The sequence below is a fragment of the Hermetia illucens genome, chromosome 2, assembly GCF_905115235.1.
Source record: "Hermetia illucens chromosome 2, iHerIll2.2.curated.20191125, whole genome shotgun sequence".
Taxonomy (NCBI): Eukaryota; Metazoa; Arthropoda; class Insecta; order Diptera; family Stratiomyidae; genus Hermetia; species Hermetia illucens.
Window position 1 is genome coordinate 93,513,221 of NC_051850.1, and position 27,184 is coordinate 93,540,404.

At 40.1% G+C, this 27,184-nt stretch overlaps 1 protein-coding gene across 2 annotated transcripts; it reads left to right on the plus strand.

The window, feature by feature from the left end:
- On the plus strand, window positions 1-27,110 carry LOC119650293 (cysteine and histidine-rich protein 1 homolog). Of its 2 annotated transcripts, none has more exons than XM_038052925.1 (9): window positions 1-1,083; window positions 9,305-9,363; window positions 9,487-9,595; window positions 9,663-9,786; window positions 16,894-17,046; window positions 17,237-17,397; window positions 17,456-17,572; window positions 26,073-26,158; window positions 26,228-27,110. In XM_038052925.1, the coding sequence occupies exons 1-9, from the start codon at window positions 652-654 to the stop codon at window positions 26,253-26,255; spliced, it is 1,269 nt and encodes a 422-aa protein (XP_037908853.1). In that variant the 5' UTR covers window positions 1-651; the 3' UTR covers window positions 26,256-27,110. The 2 variants fall into 2 exon arrangements, with proteins under 2 accessions (XP_037908853.1, XP_037908852.1); XM_038052924.1 differs by having other exon boundaries at window positions 6-1,083; window positions 9,481-9,595.
- Window positions 27,111-27,184: the final 74 nt, after the last annotated feature.

The following is a 27,184-nucleotide window of genomic DNA, read 5'->3' on the forward strand; positions in this document are numbered from 1 at the left end:
GCGGGGGCAGATATCGGCGCCGCTGCAATCGCCGTCGTGGCCACATCGGCAGCGAGCATAAAAGGGCGACGACGGCCGAGGCGCCGACCCGTGCTCGGAAGTTGTTTTCGAGGCGTTCGTGGCTGTTCGGGCGCTGCTTGTCTTCCGATCTGCTTTGTCTGTCGTTTGTCTGTTTCGATTCTGCTTTATCGCGTTCGCTCCGCGTCTCGCATTCGTGTGGCGTAGTTCGCGACGGAGAAGTCGATTTGACTTTTGTCGTCATTAATTTGGTGAATTGTGAAGTTTCAAGCCGAGAAAATTGTGGAAAGATTTCTTTATATTTTGATAACGGAACTGTAGGAAGTTATCGTGGCGAAGGCAAGTTTCGGCTGGTTTTGTGAAGGATTTCTGTTTTCGTCAGCACAAGACTGCACGCAGTGGCGGAAGAGTGAAAAAGAGGGCACTCGTCTGGCGTCGAACGGTTAAATCGTGTATTTTGGTTCGAAATTGGGCTGCGTTCTCGGTTTGTTGACTGGCGAAAGACTCTATTCCTCGCGATTTCGTAGGGGCTGTGCGAAGGAACGTAGCTAGGAGCAACCCCCTGGTTCCACGTCGTTCTAGCTGCGTGCACCGTTTTTTCATTGTCTTTCGAGAAAAACTGAATGCAATAAGATGGCGGATAACGTAATCGAGTCGGCCCCAAGTTCATCGGTTCAGCAGGTCCCCGCGCCCGCGCCCAGTCTTGGTACGAATCCCGTCTACCCGTTAATATCAGCTGAGATTCATGTCGCGGATGCGAATCCGCTGCCGCCCTCGTCGCGGTCGTCGTCTGAGGGCCCCTCGGGCAGCGGGTCCGGCGGTTCGGGCGGGTCCTCCGACCCGTCGGCCATAGGGTCCTCGTCGGGGGCCACGACTAGGCCGCCCTCGGCCGAGGACGAGCCCGAAGCGAAACGGAAGAAAGTGGACTCGGGCAGAGCAGGACCCGCAGGCGCTCCGTCTTCGTCCACCGCCGCGCCCTCCCATCAAGACAAGCTCGAATATCGTCTGGGTGGTATTTTATGTTGTGCTGTGTGTTTGGATTTACCGAAAACGGCCATGTATCAGGTGAGTTCGCAAGTCTACTGGAAAACGCACGGGGTCTGCAGCTCTGTGAGGTGCCCGAGGCATGCCAGCAGCATTGCATCCCGGTCACTGGCTGGAGCTGCGGTCGCTGCCCGGCTCCCCTCGGCACACGGAAATTCCGTCGTGCAGAGCGGCGAGCTGCAGACCCCTTTCTTTCCTTAGTTTTATTACGTAAACAAAGGCGTCCTTGGTTTCATATGTTGAGAGCACTTCTTGCTTTTTTTCGGCGCAGTACCGAAAGGTGCCGATGGGCTAGGGGTTTGATATGCGGGCGGGCGAGGAGCTGGGCCATTCAGTTTACGGGAAGGGAATTGCGTCGTATCTCTTGCCTCCGCGTCGTGCATGTTACGCGCAACGTCAACATTTGCGCCGTTCACAGCGGACAAAAAATCAATGCTTGCAAGAGCTCTAGGCAGTCGGGTGCAAGGGTGCGGTCGTGGCCCTCCCGAACCTCTCTATGGTCGTGCCACTTGTTCGTGGGGTGTGCTGTTCCCTTGCCTGAATCCGGGCGGGTACATAGAAGAGTCAAAACTGCAAGAGCCACAGCTGTTTCTGACAGAGCCAGTTCGCGAAGCAGCTGTGCTCAAGTCAACGCCGAACACTGACCTGCTCAAAAGCAAGTTCAAATTCTTCTTTGGCTTCACGTTTGTTTTGGCCACGAGTAGCCCCGTAAACGCCTCACGCTCGTCGTTGCTTCGTCCGGTTCCACACTTCGGAATTTTCGCCTCGCCCGCAACCCTCTGAGCGGCTGAGCCCCCGTGCGGCAACATCTCTTATCGCGCTGACTGTGCCGTTGCATAGTCTAGCAAGTCTATTGAAGAGTTTGTAGCGCTACACGCGAGCTACAGCCCGAAATATGGCACATGAATGGTAGACGTTTGTTGTCGTTTCGCTTCTGGGCATGTAATCATGAAATAATCCCATGCAGTCAGCATGAATTTCAAATGGACTTTGCCGATGCGACACGTTCGTCTCCAAATCAACGTTATCGCTGTGGACTTTTGTGGCTGCTTTCCATTCTAGTGAGTGCTTAGCACTTTTTCTCTAGAATGGAATTCTACCAGGCGTGAGGCGTCACCTCTCAAACCATGAAATGGGCCACAGCTCATGAAAGAGCCATTGCCGGGCATTAGATGAAAACAATTCCAACTAGGCTCGAATGGCCGACTGGCCCCAAAACGAGAATTTCCGCAACTACTACCGAAGTTGTGCCCGACGAAGCAGCAATTGTGATAGGGAATCCGTGGTCAGATTCGTGAATTCACGGAAACTATGTGAAGGTCAGTCCAATAGAAGTGTAGGCCCTTTAGGTAATAAAAGTGAGATAATTAGGTAGATCGAGGTCAACTTGTTGTTTCCTCTTCGTTAGCTACAAGGTTACGGAAGCAGAAGAAACATGAACGGATTACTCAATAACGACGTGTGTGCATGAGAGCTTGAATGTTTTCTTCCATTTACGGAGCTTAAGATTTTGAGATTGGCTTTCTACTTGTTCTAAGGTGTAGACCGCTTTTCAAACGGCACTTAATGTAGGTAGGTGATCGGTTACTTTTTTAGCAAACTCAGCAAAGTTTTTGTGGTCCATGGTTTCTTTTAACGTAGAAAATGGGTTCGAAAGTCGAACTAGTCGGTTGCAGTCTAAAGGAAATAAGCAAAAACGATTCAACGTGGACTTAGAACTGATATTTGCTAATCATTTAAACAGGCGTCACTTGGAGAGAAGAATTTGACCTAATTTTATTAACTAGGCCATCAACGAAACTGATAATTTATCAAATGGCTTAGACGTATATTTCAGTTTATTTGCTTGTGGCAAATAATTGTAATTCATAATTGGAATTTGAATGTCACTTATTCACTCCTACACAACCCCAGTTTTCGTGGAGACTTTTTCAGTTTCATTATCATCACACTTAACGCTGTGAAAGGGACACAATTAGGAGTCAAGTCCAGGGTAATAAAAATGACAGGTTAGCGCTCAACCATCTTGCAAGATAATCCAAACATAAACAATATAAAGCCATAACCTTTTGGAATTTTTCAATTAAGTTTTGGTCCCAAAGTGCACACTGTGTACTTATAAACCGAGAGATCTGAGTTACACATTGAGTCTGGCATCAGAACCATCGCAAACTGATCGTTTATGTGCAATGACAGATGGAAAGGTGCGTATCACACTGACGAATACATTGATCCCGTATACTTAAATTGATCGGTCCTCGCTAGATCACTGTTACTAAGGCTCGTTTCACATGTATGCGGTTCCATCCGGTTTAGTTTCGGTCGTTGCGTACAAGTGTAAAACGGTATTTCGGTTTCAATTCAGTGTCTATTCGGTTCCTAATCGAGAACGTGTAGCACCCATTGCTCCCACGACATGGAAAGGTTTTACTTTCACTTGTCGGCAGCGAAGCGAAAACGAATCAAACCTATGAAACGAGGCTAACAATGCCTGCTTCATTGACGTCGACGTTCAAAAACTTTTTAAAATCTTAGATTGGCTTACTTACCATTCTCCACGATACCGTCATTTAACGGTTCAACAAGTTTCTGGAATTCAGCTTTGTAGCGAGACACTAGGAAAGCATCGACATAGAACAGATGTATGGCACTGTACATTGGATGTTCCGCGTGACAGTGTCCAACACAGGAACAAAAAGAAGTCCCGAGAGATCCAACGGAAAATAGTGGCCTCTCCTAATATATTTTTCATGCTTTGATGGGTTCCTTGATGTATTTGTATTGCATTTCGTGTACTACCAAGAATGTGCATGTGCATCCTTATACGTATATGAACAGCTTTAGGAAACAGTCTAAGCCCTTTATGCACAGTAAATAATTCACCAGAACTTTGGGAAATTCTGATTTTTTCAAAATATTCGGTGCTTGATTTTGTGAACAACTTAAAAAAAACTGAAAGATAAAATCTGAACACGGAATGCTGTTGTTAGAACAGTGGAAATGAATTGGATTGGTCAACAGCATCAGTTGTCAAATCTGATGTTAAAGTAGGCACTCATAAGTGTCTAAGAATATCCCCGTTGGTGACAGCCGGAAAGCGCTAATCGCTGGCTCTGTCAGTAGATGAATGCCTTCCGGTTACCAAAACTTAACCTAAATAACTAGCAACACTGGAGTAGCTCAGGAAGTAGAAATTGCAGTATAGTTGGACTTACAGCAGAGATGTGAAAATTACCAACGTACTACTCCAACTGAAAAGCTTTTACCCGTATTTATCACGGTATAATATTTAAATATGTTGTCTGGCACTCCAGATTAATGATTGGGCGTCCCTTTAACTGCTTGTCCTCGTCAAAAACACATTATTTCGAAACCTGATGCCACGTCTCGGACTTTATGAATTCATTAAAACCGGCCTTGTGATCGAAAAATGGATTTACTCAATGTTTAAAATATGTGAACAGCAGTAGCCAAATCATCTGTAAGCTCCCTCCCCTCCCGAAGATGTGAAAATGGTCCTAAATTCGTGCAAAGAAGAAGGTATCGGGAATTAGCCAAATTCCAGTTGAATTTCTGAAATCAAGCGATAAATGTTTCGAGCTTCGCCTGCCCTAACTAACTACAGACATACAGACGCCTGAAGATTGGTCAAAAGTATATGTCCGATCTATAAAAAGGAGAGAAATCTAGAAGAAACCGAACTAAAAGAAAGAAAGACAGTACATGCTACCTTGTCAGTAGTGTGTCCGGATGGTTCAAGTGGTTAGAGCGCTAGGCTGTCGTAGCGAAAGGTCGCGGTTCAAACCTCACTGGTGGCAGAGGAAATTTAACAATTTATACTTGCAAAGATAGTAAAACAGCTAAAATTAATCTCATTGAAGATTTTTATCGTGGCTTTCGGGAGCCGGAACTACGTACTCGTGGAGAGCGAGGAGCGAGTTTGCAAAGAACTCATTTGAAGCGACTCTTGCCATGAAGTGTCACAAGAGGGTATTTGGTACTATGGGAATGGTCTTCTGAGAGTATAAAGAAGAATTTCTAGGGAATGGGCTTCTAGGTTAGATATTTGCGATTGGACCAATTTTGGGAATTACATGGTGAATGTACTTACGTCCATCTTGCGGACCAGAGCTGTTTGTGAGTTCAATACGTGGAGTTGCGCTTTATGCTTTATTGCGGCAGAGGTGTTAGATAGACTTCATATGTATTCGTGCGAATGCTAAGCCTACACTCAGTGTAAACCGACCAGTTCGCTATTCTGTATAAAATCTTGGCGTTTTGGTGTACACAACTGCTTCACTGAGTTCAGCATTTACCTTTTCGTCTCTTACCATATATTTTGCCATATAGAATCCCGAGCGGGTTCTTTCTCGTCTGCCTCGATCAAGGTCCCAAGAATACATGAATACGTGCAAGATTACGCTTTTGCTTCTTCACTAGTAGATTTCTAAGCGCAATAGTGCAAAGTAGACGCTGTTGGCGACTTACAGCCCTACACGGATTTCTTCATTCGTATCATGATTTCAGATAGAAGAATGATCTATCTTCTTCGAAATTGTATCCTCCTTTAGATGACCAGTATTTCTGCTTATTGTCTTTGATATCACTCCCTGCTAGTAGGAATGAAATAGTAGCGCCTGGGCCTCTACACAGCCTCTTATTTCTTAATGTTAGTTCATTTCCATTTTCAATGAGACTCTAATCAGATTAATTGTCATGACAGTCAATACTTTGCAAGTGAGAAGGCAATGAATGACCCTGGCAATCGCAAAGGCGAACACAAAATTTCATGTGCAACAGGAAGTTGAATCACAATGACGGGCTTTGGCCGGTGTAAAACACTCTCAAAGTTAAATTATTATGACATTTCTCTGCTGCCATCAATCCCAAATCTGCCGACTTTTACATCGGCTCTTGTAAAATTTGTCACTTATAAAATGTTACAAAATGGCCCCTAGAGAAGAAGAAGTTTGTCCGTGACTAAAAAGCCGATATCGTTATTTTTGCTAGGAGTCCTTGTCGCATTATAAATGGAGGATTTTAGCACATCGTGACAATTGGTTGAATTTACCCTTTCGAGCTCCACTGAAACCTTTTCTTAATATATCACAGGCCGATCACAATTATGAGGAGGTAGTCCTGCCACTTAGATATATTTTCCAGTCATATTCTGCTGCATGACATTTTATCATCCATTTCCTGGTTGATATTCTTTATTCAGGCAAGAAGCTGAAGTGTTAAATGAATTTTTCTCAATTCGATAGAAAAGCTTCCATTTCTGTTGCAATACTTCCAGTCTACTGCGAAATTTCTTGATTAAATATTTTCATTGAAACTTCTCGATTAATTACTTTCGCTGAGCACTATTTTCATTGATGTGTTATTTCATTGCGTTTTAAAATATATTTGTTTTCTGGGAGAAATTGATAGTTTTATATCGCCTAATCGACGCCAATACTCGTAATTCAAAAGACACCTAATTCTAAAGTAAATCCTTAGATTATTCAACCCTTCTCCAATCTATACATTTTCCAAGAATATGGATTTGTTAACTTTTGATAAATTTAGAATTTTCAATCTTTTCTTCGTTACCAGGGCGGCACCTTAAATTACATAATGCAAAATGCTTCAGTTACCTTGAAAAATGTTTACCATTCACGAGAATAACTAAAATATTGTGTTAATTGTATTGCATAATATCAACATTGAAATTTATTTTTAGTCATTGCCGTTGCAAAAAAATGCTACAAAAAATTTCATTCTCTCTCCAAGTTGACAAACAGCCAAGTTGTATAGCGTTCACGACTTCCTTTGTGAAAACATGGATTCTAAAATTGTTTTGCTTGTTTCCTTACATAAGAACTTAGGAACTAAGAAAGTGAATAGTGTGATGTGTGGATGTTTTGATGATGCGGCTTGGTGAGATACAGTTTCAAGTTAATCAGATAGTTGACGAAGGCAAGCTAATACTAGACATGCTTTGTATATGGGCAACATGTCGAGGGAAACCAAGTTTAGATAATGCGAGCGAAAGGCGGAACAATTAGATAAAAAGGAATAAGTGAAAACGTCGAAAATAGAATAGTGTCTCTGCTTGTTTTTAGCGTCTAGTCTTGCCTGATTAGTAAAGTTGAAATATAGGAATGCAGCTGGAGTTTCCAATGGCACTCGCTTAGGTATCGTTGCTAATTGTGCGATATGAGCTGTTGTAAAAGCAGAATTGTCTTTTGTATTATTTACAAATACGGAACGTGCTCCAAATGGGCACTTCTGCTTTCAACTCCTGAAACGCGTGCAAACAACTAGCTCATACTGTTTATTATTATGTAGAAAGTGTGGTTGTAATGAAGCCAGTATTTAGTTGGGCAGATCATTTCATTTGGTTCCTTTATTTTTTTATTTGAAGCAATAGAACATTTAGAATCTATCTAAAACTGTAACAGAACAGGGAAGGTTCCTATCAAGCGAATTCTTAGTTAATTCATGCATGCGCAGACGTACATTAGTGGGACCTAAGTTGCGAATAATTTAACACTAACATGGCAACATGTCAGTGTAATATTGGAGGGAAGGTCGCCTTAATTCTGCTTAAAGGAATCTTTTGGGCTAATATTCATAATCTAGTGCTAAACAACCATTGAAAATGTATGTTGGTTTCGAAAAGTAGTCTGATTATGGTGTAGGCTTTAAATTATGGTTCAACTTGAAAATGACCTCAGGGGTGAGATAGGTTGAATTTCCTTAGAATAGGACAATTTGATAGGGTTTTTGAAGGAAAGCATTTCTATGGGTGATTAATGTAGGTTCATATAGGGCACAGCTGGTAAAATACGTATAATATCCTCTTGAGTTCTGTTCTTACTTAAGACACGTTAATATTCAATTAAAAGCCATCGGTCGTGTTTAATGTTCGTATAATCGCTTTTGTCCGCCCGTCTTTTCAATGCATTAACTTTCAATTGTATATTGAGCAAAACTTATATAGGAAATATTCTTATAGAGTTTTGACGCTTGCATGTCCTTGATCTTGTTTGGTATGTTTAAATGCGTAAAATTTGCGCGCTCATCCGGTTGTTTTCTGTCGGGTCGGTGTCAATTTATTTGTTAAACAACATGAAAAATACGCGACGGGTTTTACATTTCTTTACATCTCCGTAAATCTTGCGATAATTTCGGTCGGGGTTTTGTATTTTTTAGTTTTGATTGGTTTTAATAAAATAAACTATGCTTTATGAATGGAGTTTTTAATATTACATTGGTCAATATAAGTTTGCGATATGGAATAAAATCTCAATTTCCAAGGCACTAAGTAGTAAATTTAAATGACGTGAGCTACGTACGATTTTGGTCTTTTTTAAAACTTTCCGGAGTACATAAATAAAATTATAAATAATATTTTCCTTAAACAAGAAATAAAATATTCCACGTTTCATCATGCAATACTATGTCAATAGATGCTAAGGAATAATATACATACTTCAGATATTACTCATAGCTCGAATATAGTGAATGTTTCATTGACCTTGTATATTTAATTCAAATATTATTATGGAAAAATTTAATATGTTTGAGCATACTTGTAAAAACTGACCATTTTATCCATTATAGTATTTTATATTTGAGAATGATAATAATTTAACAGCAAGTATATCCAAAAAGTATACCTTTCTCATGTAATGTAGACTTTAATTTACAATGTACAATCAATATATGTAACGAAAAAACCATATATGAAAACGAAACAAATACAAATGTATATTTTTATGATAAAAATAAAAAAAAACTGATTGGGGTTTAAATAAAAGTTCTCAGGTAATTTATAATTTTTTGTTTCTATTATCGATACTGATATCAAAGAAATCCTCACCCTACCCAACCTATTCCCAACCATTTTTTTCTTTTACAACAGGAAAACAGGAAGTATACAATATATTTATGTGACCATTTTCAAAATTATGCCGTCACTTGCTTTAATCTTTTCTGAAAATGAAATACTTCTGTTTGGCACTAGCGTGACATTTTGATACTTAGTTCTAGTTAAATAAAATAAAGTTTGATATTTCAGAAGCAAAAAGTTTGGTATTAAGCAATAATACTGCTATTGACAAAATTTTCTTGATATTATATTGCATATATTATTTCTATAAAAATATATATACATAAAATTTTATTAATTTTTTTTGTTTGGTAAGTAAAAAGGTAAATGATTGCAATATACTGAATTGTCTTCTCCTTTTTCCAGTGTCAAATGGGACACCTAATGTGCGCTGCTTGCTTTACTCATTTATTAGCCGATGCACGGTATGTTGACATTCCCCTGTTTGAAACATTCTTCTCATTTTCAAATTTTGCAAAATTTCGAAATTGATTTCCATTAATTTTTTTGTTGAAAATATCAAATTGTATAATTTACTTAAGACTTAGAGATCAAATTGCAACATGTCCGAATTGTCGTGTCGAAATTTCCAAGAGCAATGCATCACGAAATCTTGCCGTTGAGAAAGCTGCTTCTGAGTTACCCAGCGAATGCCAAGTATTTATACTTTTCTAAGTCAAATGTGCTTTTCAATCAATCTTACACAATTTCATTTATCATTTAGTTTTGCAATCGGGAATTCCCAAGTAAATCTCTTGAGCGCCACGAACAACAGGAATGTGAAGAGCGTCCAACCAATTGCAAATATTATCGTATCGGATGTTTATGGAAAGGACCTGTTCATGAAGGTGGGTGTTTGTCTCTATTACGAAAATAACGTTGGTACATTAACATTTACATTTCGGATAGAAACTTAAGGAACAGTGTCAGCTTAGATCTCATATTTTAGAAGCTTCACGAATACGCGTTGCATTTTCCATTTGTAATCACTAGTTGATAGCAAATTTGATGTGCCAATTTTCCACTTATATCTTCAAAAGACCCGCATATAAAAATGAAAAACATGGTCAGTTTTACCGATCAGTTCATTGCAATCGAACTCTTTATTATAAACGATAGAAAAAAAACAGTGAAATAATAAAACGAAAACGATTCCAAATTCAATAATCTGATACATAATTGTGTTCAATTTGTTTCTACTCGTTCTTCAAATACAAGGCCGCGCAAAAATGTCTAAACCTTCTGTTTTTTGTATGAAGTTTAATTGAAAAGAGGAGTTAATTGTCATAATGTTATATAAAGGACAGAACCCAACACAAGTATTTTAATGATAATAATCATTCAAAACTAGGAGGCAATGTAGGCTGGTGTCAGTTTCAGTAAAAAAATTACTGCTTAAAAGTAGGATTTTTTTGGACCTCTGCCAGATTGCTTTCTACACATCCTGCATTCGTTCACCCTGAACCGCATATCTTCTATCAGATTAGAAAAGTTAACAAGTCAATCTAAAATACTGGAAGCATATTTTCCCTATAGCATTCTTCATCAACGGGCGTCACTTCCTCGACAAAGTGTAGTAGGTTTTTCCCGCGACTGCTCACTCAGTCTGATAAAATGCGTCGAATTCCGGCCACATATTGCGGGAATTTTTGCAGGATCACTTGTTCTCACTGTTCCGTTTTGTAAATCGAGCAGGGTTGTAGTATTAACGGTTTGTCCGTAAAGAGGATGTTTTGCATACCGCGTTTCACTATGGGCGTTAATATCAGTGAAGCAAAGGTTTTGGAGCTTCTGGCAGAAATTTAAGCGATTACGCATGTTCTTTGCAGAAAGTAAATGTTTCACACGTTATCTATACGCCCGTTGCCCCGTTCGCCTCGACACTTGTTTACCGAATCCTACAAATGCGTTAACCTTTTTGTCATTGTTTGACGGTTGAACAGTTGCCTCCTGAAAAAAATCAATTTTTCACTGTTCTTGTCGACCCTAATTTGGCATTTTAGGGATGCGACTGTTGTTGTAATCCAGCCGATGCATCCTTCAGATTTTTACTCGTCTTTGAATTCAGGTATTCACAATTGCTGACATCCAGAAATTTAATTTCGAGGCCTTCAAGAGTTATGGATTCTAAATTATTTTACAAAACAATGGCAAAAATCGCGATGCTTAATACCGTGCGGTGTTGATTTCGACTGACTTAGTGAATATATGTTCATTTTGAGTCCTCCTTTTATTAGCTTGGAAACAGTTCCTGAATAAACTGACCGGTTCAAAGTATCTAGGGCATATCTGTTATTGGATGCATCATGGGCATGAAAATATGTTTTCACGATATTGATTGCTCTTCATGATTTCTTCGCCGTGCTCATAATCAGATTACCCAGCATTCCCCGGTTCCCGTCAAGTACTGAACTAACAATTTTCTCGTCTGTGTTAATTCTTCCGTTGTCGTCATCAGGCCTGATGAGAGGAGGATGAAAAGAGGAACTCCCCCGGGCCCAGAGTTTTCTAAGAGGCCTGAAATAAAATGTTCACATCAATTTCAAGTTCGTCGATTCTATCTACTTTTTCTACTAGAATGAAAATAAATGAAAACAGTTAATTTATACATTCTTCACCTTTTACATCAAAATCATTACTATTAAACTGTGGGAACCACTGTTGATAATTTCTAACCGATGGAACATGGAATTCTGTTCCTTGAGTTTCGAGAATTCCTACTTCTAGTCTTGACGAATTTCCTTCCATGATTACATACAACATTGTATTTATCCTGTTCACTACTTTGAGGAGTATAGGACATCCACACTATGAGACTGTCTTTTAGTTTCATTACCATCACCCTTAATGATGTGCCAGTGTAAGCCTACACTAATAGGACAGTACGAATGCGAACACAAAAATTCAAAATAACCGGGATTCAGGAATGGGACGCTCAGCTATCACGACCATCGCACCTGTCTGATTCAACCTTGGTGGCAAACATAATATTATTTGTAAAAACCGTTGGTGGGGAATCTTGTCTAAATAATAATAGTATATATATAGTAAATAATATATCTGGCAAGCTAGAATCATGATTTCGCGATTAATTTTAAATTGGTCAAGGCTGCGGGCCTGGTGGTTTCTTTTTTCTTCAGTCTTTGCCATATTCAGCAACGAAATTGGTTTGACTGAATGGGGTTTATCACTTCTCCTGGTCGGGTGAAGCCGACCTGTTATCAGAGATTTATTTAACGTGTCGAGCCATCGCTGATCTAAGCAATCTTTCTGGCGTTTCGTACCTACTAGAGTTGAGGTTTATTTCAGGCAATGAGTTGACATCGAAGTGTTTTTGGTCTCTTTTGCAACTTTGCGACAAAAACCTCATTCCACTGTCATGCTGATTTATTGGTGTTCGGTTTCCCACACAACCACTATTGAATAATCCACTGGGTCGGAAAGTTAATTTTTAGCCCCTCGCTCTTCAAAGCTCAAATGCAATGTCGCCAGTATCTTACTTTCCCCAGATTCATTCGTTTGATTGCTTGTTCGAATTTTGACCCGCTGATAGAAGGAATTGATCCGTTTGTTCGTAATGCTCACGACAATCGCAAATGAAAGAATTATTCCACTGATGTTTTGTTTGTCAGTCGGTGAGCAAGCTTCTAGGTTTTATACGGTAAAACTGTTTGACATCCTTAGATTGCTGTTGCGGGCATTTGATTTCTGCTGCTTCTCCTATGTGAGCTAATTTGTCATGGGGTGCTGATGAAGCGATCTTTGATCTTCTTGACTTTGATACGCAGCCCGCTTTTATGAATCATCCCTCATATTGGATATGTATAGCGGAGACACCACTCCGATTTTCTCCATTAGTTTAGGGGGCAGTGGTTAAAGTTAAAACCCACTACAGTTTTCATGCACTATAATAGTTTCATTAGCATTGCAGAGTTCAACTCGGCCACGAGGCGATCACAATTGAGCCTTCTTTATAGATATGTACATCCAGTTGTCATGCAAGCGCTTAGGTCTTACTTATTGCAGTCTTACAATGCCGGACCAATCCATATTGCTCCTGAATAATGTATTTCCAACATTGGAGCGGAGATACACTCCTAAATATTGGGTTTTTCCAATAGTTGAATTTCCATTCGTGATCAAGTGCACACTAAGAACACAGTTGTTTCACCTAACGCTTTCGCTGAATAATATTAATTTAGTTTTCGTAGTTTTCATTCGTGATGAATGCTTGCGACAAGTTTCGACCTCTAGAACCCGTTGCCCATTATTAGGAGCCATAATAGACATCATCTAAAAATTGAAGCCATCACCAAAAACTTTCTTGCTCACAAGGCGTCCAGGGCGAATTGCTTCTCGGATATCTCTTTCTCAATTTTACTGAAATCTCGTGATTCGAGATCTTGTCTGCAGTGAAGGCCTATCAGACTTTCCCAGCCTTTTAGTAGGAAGGAAGTTATTATGGATGTATTTGTTGAAAAAACGCAAATATTAGAAGGAATGTCCACTCAACTGATTCCACTGATTATTTTAAATTTTAAAGTCTACTCTAGGTAAAAGGCTGTGTATGACTAACAACCCAGAGATGTGAATTTACACGCGATCTGGCAAGTGCCCTTAAAGCAACTATGTTTCTTAACCGTTTTCTGTGTATCTACTATTCTGTGAATGTGTGTTGCTCAGTTGCTGATTACGTTCTTTCGGTAGGATCCACTTTAACTTTGAATTTGTCTTGGATGAATTGGCGTTCCACAACAGACGTTCTTTGTGATCGACGTATTAATGAACGTCTCAAACCCAAAATTTACTGCAGTCTCGTTCGCCCTGTCGCACTCTATGGTTCTGAGTGCTGGCTGACCATAAAAGACAATCAACGACGCTTTGCGGTAATGAAGACGATGATGTTGCGCTGGCCCAGTGGTGTAACACGCTATGATCACATCCGAAATGAAGATATCCGCGATCGATATGGGGTTGCACCGATCGTGGAAAAATTGGGAGAGAGATGTCTACGACAATTTGCCCTAACGAGGACTCACTTTCCAAGATGGCCTGAACGTCGAAGTTGATGGAAAACCAGGGCGGGAAACAGGACAGTAGCTTAATATGTTGGATCGTGATTTGAAAGCCTTGCGACTCCATCCAGATCTGACCTTTAATAGAGCAAAATGGCGCAAACGATCAAGATGAGCCTACCTCGCTTCTGAAGGGGACAAAGGCTAAAGAAGAAAACGAAGTTGCATTTAGGGAGTTAGTCCCAAATCCGTCGTCGTAGTGATCGTTGAGCAGACATTATGCTTTTTTGGAGCTTTTGGCAATCGAATGCAATCTAATTCGAGTGTTATCTGGCTTTGAATTGGGTAATATCAAATCACCTCATTTGCTTCATGAACGTTTTTTTCGTTCGATGTTGTTGTCAATTATCCGCACAAGGTTGAATGTCCTTTCCGACCATTTGGGTAAAGTACATGTCAGCTACTCGGGGAGCTCCCCATACATGTGAAAGGCGGATGTAACATTTCTCTCACTAAATATGGTCATGTGGGGTATCAAATGAAAGGGCTTTATTAGTACTTTTCGAAAATGATCTTATTTCTGATATTGGATGAAACATAGAGGCGTGAGGGCTCAAAATGTGTGCCCCAAAAAGTGAAGCAGTCAGAATTTATCTAACCACAAAATCTGAAAAAAATCAGTGATGCATCTCTACGAAATCTACGCCTCATAACACATCGGGTTCCGATATCTGAACAAATAAAAATAATAATTGTATATTTCTACAACGTGTATTCAGTAATAGGCAGTTTGTTTGTTTAGAGTGAGGATATTACCTATGCCTGTTTTATGTATGCAGATCTTGTAGTTTAGAAAAATATGAAGGAATATGTTGGATTTGTAGCTACATATGGATGGAAGAATGTGCGTAGAAGTTTCTCACATAAGATGAACACAAAACCTTTATACCCGAAGTGCGAACTTTCGGTATTCTGACTTTTTTATTTTCATTCCTGAGAAAACACAACTTTAAAAACACTCTACTAATTGCGCTCTGAGTGAAACGTGCCACAGGCCTTGGTACCCTGTTCCCTGCTATGGAATGTCATCTATATATGTGGGGTATTTGGTCTTTCTGTTTGAGAAGAGGCTATGATTGTCGGCTTTGATGATATGATGACCTGGCTGTAGTTATTATAGTAAAGCACCCAGAGGATGTGGAGCTCTACGCAACGAAAACGGTGAGAGCAGTAATGTTCTAGCTAGGAAGAGCCGGGCTGACCCTGGCGGACGAGGAAACGGAAGCGATCTTTGTAAAGGACACTGGAAAGAAGAACACTGTGAAAGTGTAAGCCGGGGAATATACGGTCGCATCCAAGTCGGCTATCAAATACCTGGGTCAACATTCTGGCGACCGAAATGAATGTAATGTACCATGCAAGACTTATGGAGCAGCACATAGAACGCAGGAATGCGGCAAGGTCAGAGTCGAATGATCTCTGGCAACACACATGGGATGAGTCTAAGAAAGGTCGCTGAACCCACAGACTCATTCCCAGCATTAGAGTGTGGCTTTAGCGGGAACTTAGGGAAACCAACTACCACATTACCCAATTCCTCATCGGACACACATCGCTTTGGTTTGGATAATTCACTGAATTGTCCCAGAGGCAGCGGCGTGCTGAAGGGTTCAGAGCATGTGATGTTTTACTATCCAAGGTTTGCATGCGCGTGAGCACAGAGCACATAGTTGCGGAGATGCTGAGGTCGAAAGAGGACTGTCTAAGGCTTCTTCCGCAATCGTAAAAATATGGCAGGAGTTGCTGAAGGGAGAAAGCAGAAGTAATACGTAAATGGCTGGTGCAATAGAGAGGGGGAAAGTTGCATGCCCCACTGTTGCCGAATTCCACTTAAGATAATTCACTTTCAACCGACGGGTTCGAATATCTTATTTTACAAACAGTAACATTTCCCATATAGTTTGGCATTTAGACTCCGTGATGACGGATGTTTTCTCCCGACAGCGTCAGAGAAGCCGAATAATTAACGTACACTTGAGATTTGATTTGATTTGATATTTCCTTTATAAGAAAAAGGGTTAAAATCGAGGCTGCGTTGGGCCCAGTTAATGGCACTTATCCTGGAGTGTAGATTTTTCTTGAAATCGTCACAGGATATATTGCGGAAGAGGATGAGCCAATTTTTTTTCGAAACGATGTCGTACCTCATACAGTTGATTGATTTACACATTTCTAATCTTTGCTTTGTCGCGCTCCAATTCTGCCTGTTCATATAGTTGTTGCTTCAGCTCTCACCAGGACTTTCCAAGATAGCGGATAGGATAGCGGATTCCATCACATGACATAATCACAGAAAGGTGTTGTCGTACTTTCTTAATGTGTGACCTACCCACTGCAATCTGTTCAACACGTGCACGGTCGAGCTTTTCACTGGAAATTGTGGCGGCCAGAGTATCTCGATGGCACGCAACAGTTTAAGCTTGAAGTTGGTTGTTGAGAAAGCTGCATAGTCTATCACTATTAGTGCGTTGAGCTACATTAAGTTCAATGAAGCCGTCGGCAGAAAGTAACCTTCCTAGATACCTCTATTAATGCAGCTAGGTTGCGATTGTCAGCCAGACTGAGAACATTGATTTTGTTGGTGTTTGTCTTCAGTCAAGGTTGAAATGCCTGCTTCAAATCTAGGGTTATTTGGCCGAGGTGCACCCCTGGAGCATCGCTTAATGAGAGCGTAATAATGGTGTTTGAGGAAAGATATTGTGGTCTATTGAAACCACGTCCATGTCATTCAGACGTGGCATTACTGCGCGAACCCACTCTATGGAATATGTGGAAGAATCACTCCAAAATTCGATCCTCAACACAACTTCAGCCTTTTATCTATTCAATAAAATTATCTATTCCATAAAATTATTATCAATTCTATATCTTACTTTTCAGCACCTGAACATGAACAAAATTGCTCACATCCCAAGAAGTCTGGTTACGAGGTCATGACCGCTTTGCAAGTGAATGATGCTAAATACGAGGAGGAACGAAAATTATTTTCGACTTTGATTGATTTGTTGAGCTATGAGAAAATAATTTTCAATGGTATATATATATTTTTTGTTAATTTCACAGGATTCATTTCATAGTCTAGCATGGTCGCTCTTTTACTCTTAATAAGTGTCGCATTTTACTTCTTACAAAAGTGTAAATTTCGATGCCATGTACTATTCTTAATTTGCTGCCTTCAAAAGTAGAATATGAACTAATGGTTAGCTAAAATACATATTTTTAGACTTGCAAATGAAGCCATATCGGACAGATGAGTATGTTCATAAGCTCTTCTACGAAACATCACGTTTTTCGGCTTTCAATCACCAGTTCGTTGTGAAGGGTAGGATTAACAAAAGCCAACGTGATCCACATCAGTCGAGTGAAAGACAAATTACATACCAGGTAAGGAAGGGTTTTTGAATACTCGGTCGAGTTTTATCCTGATAATTTCCCATTGCAGTTAATTTTGAAAAGTAAAACAACCACACCACTTCATATCCATTTCTTCGCGCTGAGAGGACCATTCTCGGAGATGAAAGTGAATACTCAAATCTACAAACACACGTTCTCAGACGAGGTTAGTACTTTTGAAATATAAACGACAAATACAATGTAGAATTTATTGCTTTAGGGTTATCTTAATAGGCAATATAGTTTTGGGGGTTTATGGTAAATTTGAAGTTTGGTCTTCCAATAATGACTAAGTATTCGTGAGCCAACCGGGGACAATTATATGTCAATTTATTGATTTTTTGCTCCGGTTGGCTTAAGCGATTCAGAGCGCTGGGCTGTCGTAGCGGAAGGTTGCGGTGCAAATCTCAATGACGGCGGAGAGATTTGTTATCGCGATTGGATGTCGGACACCAGTCGACTAAGCTGTGAATGAGTACCAGAGTCAAATCAGGGTAACAATCTTGGGCGAGCGCAATACTGACCACAATGCCTCCTACAGTGTACTGTAGTGTATCGTTATGTCATTAAATGTCTCTAACGCACTTCAAATCTCTGATCCAATACGGATTGCTGCGCCAACAATTATTTCTATTTATTTCCGAGTTATCACAATGTCGGCTAATGCCAGATTTTATCTAATACTAGCACAAAGTGCCAAGTGTTTAGGCTCGGACGATCTCACCTACTTAAAAACTAAAGGGGCCCTGGTGGTAATGGCCGGTGGTAGTCAATGGGAGAATCCGTCGAGAACTCCCCGCAACATCGAGCACGTATGCAGAATGGTGTACTTTTGCATGGTTTAAACCAGATTGTGCGAAAGTCCCAGGACATCAAGGGAAGCCGTGAGAGAATTAGGTACAATACCTGTAGCTGACAATATTATGGGGACTACAACCACCCCCCGGGAGACGCCAAATTTCTTTAATTTCCTGAGCTAGTGGCTCATAGTTCACCTTCTTTTCCACGTATTTCCGTTCGATGTTGCTTTTATGGAGAATAGCAACATCAATAATATACGCGGAGCGACCCGTCTTGTCAACTAACAATACTCAGGCTTGTTATGTGCGGTATGGAGATCAGTCAGAACTTTCTGGTCCCAATACAGTAAGCGGAACTATCAAGTACGGCTTGCGGCTCATATCGGTAAACCGGACATGTTCCCGTGATCAGTCCATGTTCGTATGCAAGGTTTTGATGAATAACCTTACATACAGTATTATGCCTGGTGATGTATTGCACCGATGCCATAACAGTACAGCCAGAAATGAGATGGTTCAACGTCTCTAACGCCGAACAACACATTCTGCATTGGTCGTTCTTCACCCGTTCTTTCATGATGAGCTTTTTATAAGCTCAGTTGGCGACCACGCCGTCCTGAATGGCACACATGAAACCCTCCGTCTCAGCAAAGAGTTCCCCAGCACACAGCCATCTGTTCGACAAATGGCTGCCAAAGACAATTCACGTGTTTACCGTGCATTACCTTCGACTTCCATTCATCGATCCGCTCTTGGTCCGACTTCACTCCACTCATAGGATTGAAAGATCAATCCTTCAAGTTAAGTGGAGTCAGTCCGCAGTCTGCCTTACAGCCAGCCGCATGCAAGGGACTTGCCTGTTCTTTGCTGTAAAAATAAGCACGCAGCGAGTCGACTTAGCGATGATTGTTCTGCCACGTCAACCACGCCCTATCTCCGAAGTCACGAGGCAGGTTCATCCGCCCCACGGCAGACTTTGGATGATGCATTCGGAATTTGGACATAGTTCTCTGTGTCCGCCGCTGGACGCTTTCCAGATCGGTCTTCGTCCACGGCAATATTCTGAATGCATAAGCCAGCAAAGGGATAGCGAATACATTCAACGCGCTTATTTTATTCTTCCCCGAAAGATGCGATTTCAGCACCAACTTTACATGTCGCAAGAGTTCGGACAGCAGAGGATCCTTCAGATCACCAACTCGAGCATTCGAGAATTCTTGTAGAATTCCTAGGTACTTGTAGAGGTCTGTCTCGGACATAGCTTTGATGTAGAGGTCGGTGCCACAAAAAGAGGAAAATAGAGAAAGGAAAATGGCAACACTGCTAAAGGGAAGTGTATGCAATCTAAATTACGGTTACCATGCGAACAAATTGGCAGTGTGCGAACAATATGGAGTGGGGTACCTACGACAATTACATTGCGGTAGTCGCGCTACGTTGTGGTGGTATGCCGTCAACGAAGATTGTGAAAACGTTAAGTCAATGCCTGATTACCGGAAACGATGTATTATCTGTCCCATACATAATAAGCGAGATATCACGCAGTGCAGCAATTACAGAGGTGTCACGCTGCTCAGTACCATTTATAAGATATTTTCCGCCAAGGAGGCTTCACTCCAGGCAAATCAGCAATAAATCAGATTTTCTCTCTGCGGCAAGCAGCCATCAGTTGCACTATTTTTTCATCGACTTCAAGGCCGCCTATGATAGCATAGAATGTGCAAAACTGTACACGGAAATTAGAGTTCAGTATCCCGACGAAATTGGTAAAACTGAGCAGGCTGATCAATGTGCAAAGCCAGATAAAAGTAACAGGATCACTCTCGACATCGCTCAATATCAATAACGGTCTAAAACAAGGGGATGCCCTGTCATGGAAAAAGTGATCCGCAATCCTGATGTGAATGCGAGATGCACCATCTTCTTCAAGTCCACCCAACTATTGACCTCTGCTGATGATATTGCCATTATGGGAAGAACAATCTGAGGTATACAGTCTAACTTCACTTAGATCGATCTTGGGCTGCACATTAATGAAGGCAAGACGAAGCACATGGTGGTACCATCAGCACCAAAAACGAAAAAAATCAACCAACCAAACCAACCACTAAATCCGTATGGATGAGGGTGATCCAGCACGGGAAGTATAAAAGCGCAATATCAATTTAATAATTGCTTGGCATACGTTGATTTTGTGTTGGATCATCATAATTCAACCTCATTCTTGTCTTCGGTTGCAAGGTCTGCAGCTATAAGATCAACATTGAATACTCAGAACAGTATCTAGACCAACGGTAGTGGGCGAAGATTTTGAAAATTGAATGTCTTGTGTGACTGAAAATTTTCGTTTATGTCGATATATACTGGGAATTGAGAACTTCACAGCCTATAATGCTAAAAAATTCAAGTTCCATCCTTATAAAATACAAACCGTTCAATATTTACACAATTCTGATTTGGCAGAGATGTTTTTGAGATTTCATATCACTACTCTACCAATACTTTTTAGTCATGAGGCTCACTTTCATATTGGAGGATATCTGAATAAGCAATATTTTTGTTACTGGGACCCCGCATCCCAAGACAAATGCATCAATAGCCTTTACATTACAGCCTCGTGTATGTACCGCCCATTAAAGCTCTTGTTTTTTGAAAACCAACGTGGCCAGGGGGTAATTGTTAAATTGCAGCAGGACGAGTTCACAGTTTACACTGTTAATGTGTCCATGAAGGCAGCTCGACGATATTTTAAGAGAAAAACTGTCCGAAAAGGCAAAATAATAATATTCTGCGGGATACATTCTAGTCGCTCTGTATTCGCATTTTTGAAAACATGCACGGTAGACTTGAAGAATGTGTTAATCTGAATGGTCATCGCCATTTGTAGAACGTGCCTTTCCGAGAATCCTATACTGCTCTATTGTTGGTCCATTCGGTTGGTTCCATTCTATTGCATAGTATAGCAATAACATATACCATATTCGCCTTCTAATAAACAAATCTATCGGTCTCTGGCCTTCATCCTCCGTCGGGCCAGAATGACAAATCGGGAAACACAAAACCACAAAACCTTATTAAAATCAGTTTACTGTCTGTTCGTCACACGCATTTTTCTCGGAGACGGTTGTAGCGATTGACACCACCAACTGTGAACGCTCACGCATATAGTGAGTTACATCCCTTTACGTCGAATTTAAGGGGGGGGGGGGGTCCCCATACATGCAAAAGGGGGGGGGGGGTGTACATTTTTTTTCATTAAATATAGTCATGTGGGGTATCAAATTGAAGGTCTCGGTTAGAACTTTTTGAAGCCGGTCTTAGTTTTGACATTTGTTGGAAAGGTGGGGAGTACGGGAGGTTGAAACTGATCATTTTTTTAACGAACCCATTCTCAGAAACTACCCAACCGAATAATCTGAAAAAAATCAGGAGGCTGCCACTATACGGTGCCTAGGTTCCGAAATACTCTCTATACCGAAACGTGTTCAAATAAACCTAACAATAGTACATTATCATAATTTTTAGTAATTGGCAGGAAACCCCCCTTAGTTCATCCTAGAATCATTGCTGCCAATGTAGGCTACATCATAGAACATGATCAAAACTGTCGCTCCTCTGCAAATTCAAGACCATGAATGTCAATATCACTTGGAAGTGGATATTTTCACATAATGTATGCATATATTACGTGCTACATATTAGTGGGACAAATGCATACTCAAATTTCTTTATAAAAGAAATACCCAAAACCTTTCATACTTGAAGCGTTTAGCTTTCGGTTTCCAGACTTGTTTAAAACTTAATGATCATATCCTTCTTTCGCTCACTGGGAAAGATCTCAGATTTTTGGGATTGACAGTATGTTCATAGAACATACTGTCAATCGGCAAAAATTAAGTTAAAAAAGGAACTCTATATATGGAGGCTTTTTCACAGTTATATTAATACGGTGTTCAGCCCCTTCGCTCGGAGCTCGGGCTTCACACACACACTACTATATAATATGTAATATAATTTTTGTAATAAAAAAATGATTTCATTAAAAGTACATATTTTATTTAATATTCTTGCTTTTAAACAAATTATCAATTTTAGCTTAAAGTTTATTATATTGTTAATAAAATCTCCATATTTATATTGCAAATAGAAATTCACCATAATACTGGACGCCTCTTCGGAGGATTTCTATAACATTTCACATTTTCTCATCAGAAGGAGAATTGTTAAAATCGTCGGCATTGCTTTCATTGTTGATACCATAATATTCTATGTTCTCTTCAGCTATGATTCGAGAACAAATTTGCTGGCCAGTGGGCTTTTGCCACATTTTCATCGATTTACATCCATTCGTCATACTGCTCTTGTGACATATCATCCGCCGCCAACAAAAACTCATTAGCTGAACTACCAGCTCCATCATCGTCTGTGTTCACGAAACCTCCTTTTCTTTTACTGTTGATTCACTAACTGAATCTCACGCTTTCGCTGTAAGATGGAGAGTATCGAGTAGAGAAGTTCTTTTCGATATTTCATTTGCTCGAAGATCTTATCCTTATCCAGTTTCTGAAGTATCGTTACTTTCATTTCATATCTGCTTTCATAGCGCGAATAACACTTTGATCGCAAGGTTGTTGGCAAAACAAACAATTCGTATGTTGTTGAGCGCCAAACCAGCCCTGTGTGCGGGAGAGTTATCAACCAGGAGGAGAACATCGCGTTTTAATTGTTTCTCCCACGATTTTAGCCATTCAGAAAAACTTGTGGACGTCATCCAAGCATTTTGGCTTGAAGCCAAATGAACAAGACTCTTTACTCCTTTGAAGCAGGGTAGATTTGCACTTTTGCCAATCACAACAAAAGCTCACGTCTTTTTCCAGAAATACTAACACAACACATGGAAGTAATTAGTTCTTTGCACGATTTGGCTCCTTTTGCGCCCTCATGGTTGAAAATGTACGTGTTCTCAGGTAGGGTGCTATAGTAAAGCCCAGTCTCGTCAACATTATAAACACCAGCAGTGGAGTGTTGGGACATTAAAATCAGTTACAACAAAGGGATCAGCTTCGCCATGTTCGCCATGTGGTTTGCAGTACATTAGATTTTTGCGACTTTGCACTGAACACATCCTTTCTCATCCGCTTCGCTAGCTCTTCCGCGTTTTGTTTCATTAAGAGGGTCATCCCGTATGAAAGCCGTTTTTTTTTTTGGCTTTTTTTAGAAATTTTTTGTGAACAATAGATTTATTAATATCTTGAGCATGCATAGTAATTTTTCTAGCCCGATCACATAGTTCGTTATTGAAACACAGAGCAATTTATACACCCATCTCCAAAAAAATTATTTTTCTGCTGCCACGCGAGAGGGTGCTGCGATCATCTTAGAGAACAAAGTAAACGGCATTTTAACGTACAGACTTAACTACAGTCCGCGAACTAGGATTATTAAAAATATTAAAAATTAAATTTTTGGTGCCGTGTTAAACTTTTTTTTTTAATTTTGGCGTTTTTTTACGGCTTCTTCAATGAATAAAAAAAACTACTGAATCAATCGCAATTATCCTAGTTTGCGGTTAACTGACCCATTCCGCGGATCCGACACACGGGATGACCCCCTTAATCAACTGCCAGCGTCCTTCTCTCTTACTGCTGCAAACCACTCTTTGAAAGCAGTTTCAACTTTTTCGTGCTTTTTACCTCTTTTCCTTTTTCTGTTGTTGTTTTCATTACTTGCACATGCCGCCTCGATTTCGAATCTGGTTTTTGATGAAAACTCATTAATCCAATATTCGCTGAGAGAATAGTAAATGACAATATCATTCCTAGTTTTGAGAAATTTTGAGTTATTTAGTAGCCTCAAATGGAGTCATTTGTGGCAAGGTATCGTGAAACTTCATCACCTGGATTTTCTCACCAAGGCTTAGGTCGCAGCGTTTACTCATTACTCAAACACGACACAAAATAAACAAAAGTTCGAAAAAGAGAAAACGCACTAAAAACTCAAACAATAGAAACTGAAGGCGGACTGATTGTAACTGAATAGCATCGATACGAGTCCATTTGTGCACAAGTGAAAATTATTTACGCATTGATGGAAGAACGATAACATTAAACGAGCGAAATCTTATGGAGATGATGTAAGTGATTGCATCCAAAGGGTTTTGATCCTATTAACTGGATGATGGCAGCTGTAATCACATTAAAAGGGAACCACTGTATTACATAGCTCCAATCACGTTAGCGAAATTGTCTGGTTGTTCTCTTGTGAAAAACCCCCGGACTATCTAAGTTTTTGTCTGATTGCATTTAGTGATATCTACTCTTCTTTTTCTGTAATTTTTAATTTGCTTTGCAAAGATAACGTCGGAGGCTTCGTGAACCTTTTGTCCTGTGCTGTAGAGATTCCTCTATTTGAACTTCTTCCGGGAAGACCATCGATATTGCGATGAGTTTCAAGCCTGTCAGTTTATTTGATATGATATGATAGATATGAATGTCTTCCAGCTTTGACCATTAATGGAGATAGGGAGAGTACGATGACCCATCAAACTAAGAACCTTACTTTTATTGGTATTTGTCTTCATTCCTACTCTCCTTGTTTGTCTTTGCAAATCCAGAGCCATTTGGCCAAGGTTCATGCTCCGGTGTGAGAGCAAATAGATGTCATCTGCTTAGTCGAGGTTTTTGAGGAAAGATGTCATCATCCATTGAATTCCTCCACGACCTCCAGAGAGGGCAGCAGGAAGAACTTCATCGATAAAAAGAAGAAATAAAATCGATGACAGAATGCAACCCTGGCGGACTCCGGTTTGGACCTCGAAATCCCCCGAGATTTTACCTCGGTACGGTCAACGTGACATTTTGCGCCATCAATATGTCGGTCTGATAATAGCTATTACTTTCTCCGGAATGCCCCTCCTACGTAGAACACTCCAGATAAACTCTCTGTTCACGCTATCGAAAGCTTTCTCAAAATCGATGAAGACTAAAGGCAGCATAGCTCTAAGCTCCGGGTACTGTTCCAAAATTATCCGGAGGGTGTTGATATGATCAATGCAGGAGGATCCGGAGCGGAAATCAGCCTGCTCTCTGTCGAACGAGCTTTCAGGATGTTCTTTGATTCATTCCAGAATTATTTTAGTCATTATCTTTGCGACGGGAGGGAGCACGTAAATACTCCTCCAATTATCATACTCAAAACGGGTCCTCTTCTTTGGAGCCTTGACAACTATCCCCTTCTTCCACTCTCTGGGAAAAGTCTCGGATCCCAAGATTGCCGTACGAGTGGAAGCAGTAACTGCAGGTGTAGCGAGAAATAACTCTGTGGGAAGGCTATCAAGCCCAGCGGCTTTACCTCGTTCGAGTGCATTGATAGAAATGATTTCTTTTCTGCTTGGAGGAACAGTCCGTACCCGCATGTAATAATGACTAGCCACTTCATACACAAGATGAGGAACCTCACCGGATGTGATACAGTTAAGAACCATAGTGAAGTTATTTCCACCTCTTCAGTTGCTTATCATCGTGGATGAAAATTCGACCGTCGACGTCCTTCACAGATTTCCGATCTCATGAGAATCTTCCGTGATGCGATCTTGCACTTCCCTGACCAGCGCAATAGACAATTTTCTCTTGTCACGGCGTACACTACGCTGAATTTCGAGTGCGTTACGCCCACAAACATTCGCAGCGGTCAAAAAAGTCTTCAACCCCTTCCGTTCATCAGTCCACTTCAGTTCTTAGTATCTAAAAAATGAGGAATCTTGAGATGGAGACACTAAAACTAAAATCGACGCTTAAAAATCTGTTCTCTATAAAGTAGAAATTATCAGAACTAAATAATAAAATCATTTTCTTATTCTTCTTACAGAGTAACGAGAGTGAATACTATGTGCTACCCCTACCAGACAGTTCAGAGTGCAATCGCTTGTTGGCGGCTAAGGCTATTAACTTTAGGTAATTCCATGCAAAATCCTGAGTCGGTTAGTTACCACTAATATCCTTTACTTTTTCCTTATTCCGCAGATTATTAATGTTTCTTCTAGCTAAGTAACAAGCTAAGTAGAAAAAGAAGATCTATATATTTTTAAGGTTTTATTTAAAGATCGACAAAATTGTATTTACATTTATTATTAGATTCATAAATTTTAATATATTTACGAGATATTTGTTTTGTATATTGGCCTTAGAGATTGCCAAGATTGAACGTCATGCTGTATTATGCATGCTGAATGAGAAAACGGTACAATTTAAGCTTTCTTTGGTTGAAACCATCCGTTTATAACGCATTGTTTAATGTTTGCATATTCTGAACTTAATTAAAATTGAGTAACGTCTCAAACAAGATTTCTTATTGGAAGTTGTAGGTAAAGAACTAAGCGTAATAAATATTATTAAGGGTGCATACAAAATTTACGCGACAACATACATCTCAGCGTGAACGAAATCGTCGCTTGCATGGTTAGTGCATTTAGGAAGGTATCAAAAGTAATATCCATATCCTATCTTTCCGCCTGAAGACAAATTGAATCCAATTTCAGACCATGAAAAACCTTAATGGCGTTATTATATCTGTCAATGCAAAATCGTTTTTAACATTGTTTTAATTTGAAACGTTTCTTATTACTTAGCGGAGGTGAGGTAAAGCTACTGCTGTCCGTTTTATCTATATTTTGTTTTGCTTAAAACAATTTGAAGAGATACAAAACAAAATATCTTTTAAATATTTCTATTTTTAGTTAAGTGAAAAACAGGAAAAAGCTAAAGTAAACGATTATGTATAAACTTCAATAATCATTAGCTATTACAATGTGTGATTTTTTTAATACCTCAACTTCACATTTGTTTCTTTCTCTCTAAAGAAATTCATTATAATTAAAATGATTGTTTGTCATTGTCTTAAGAAAAACTGTTTGTTGTTTTATTCCCCGATATATTGGACAAGTGACCTGCAGGTACTGGTAAGAATATAAAGTGTGCGTA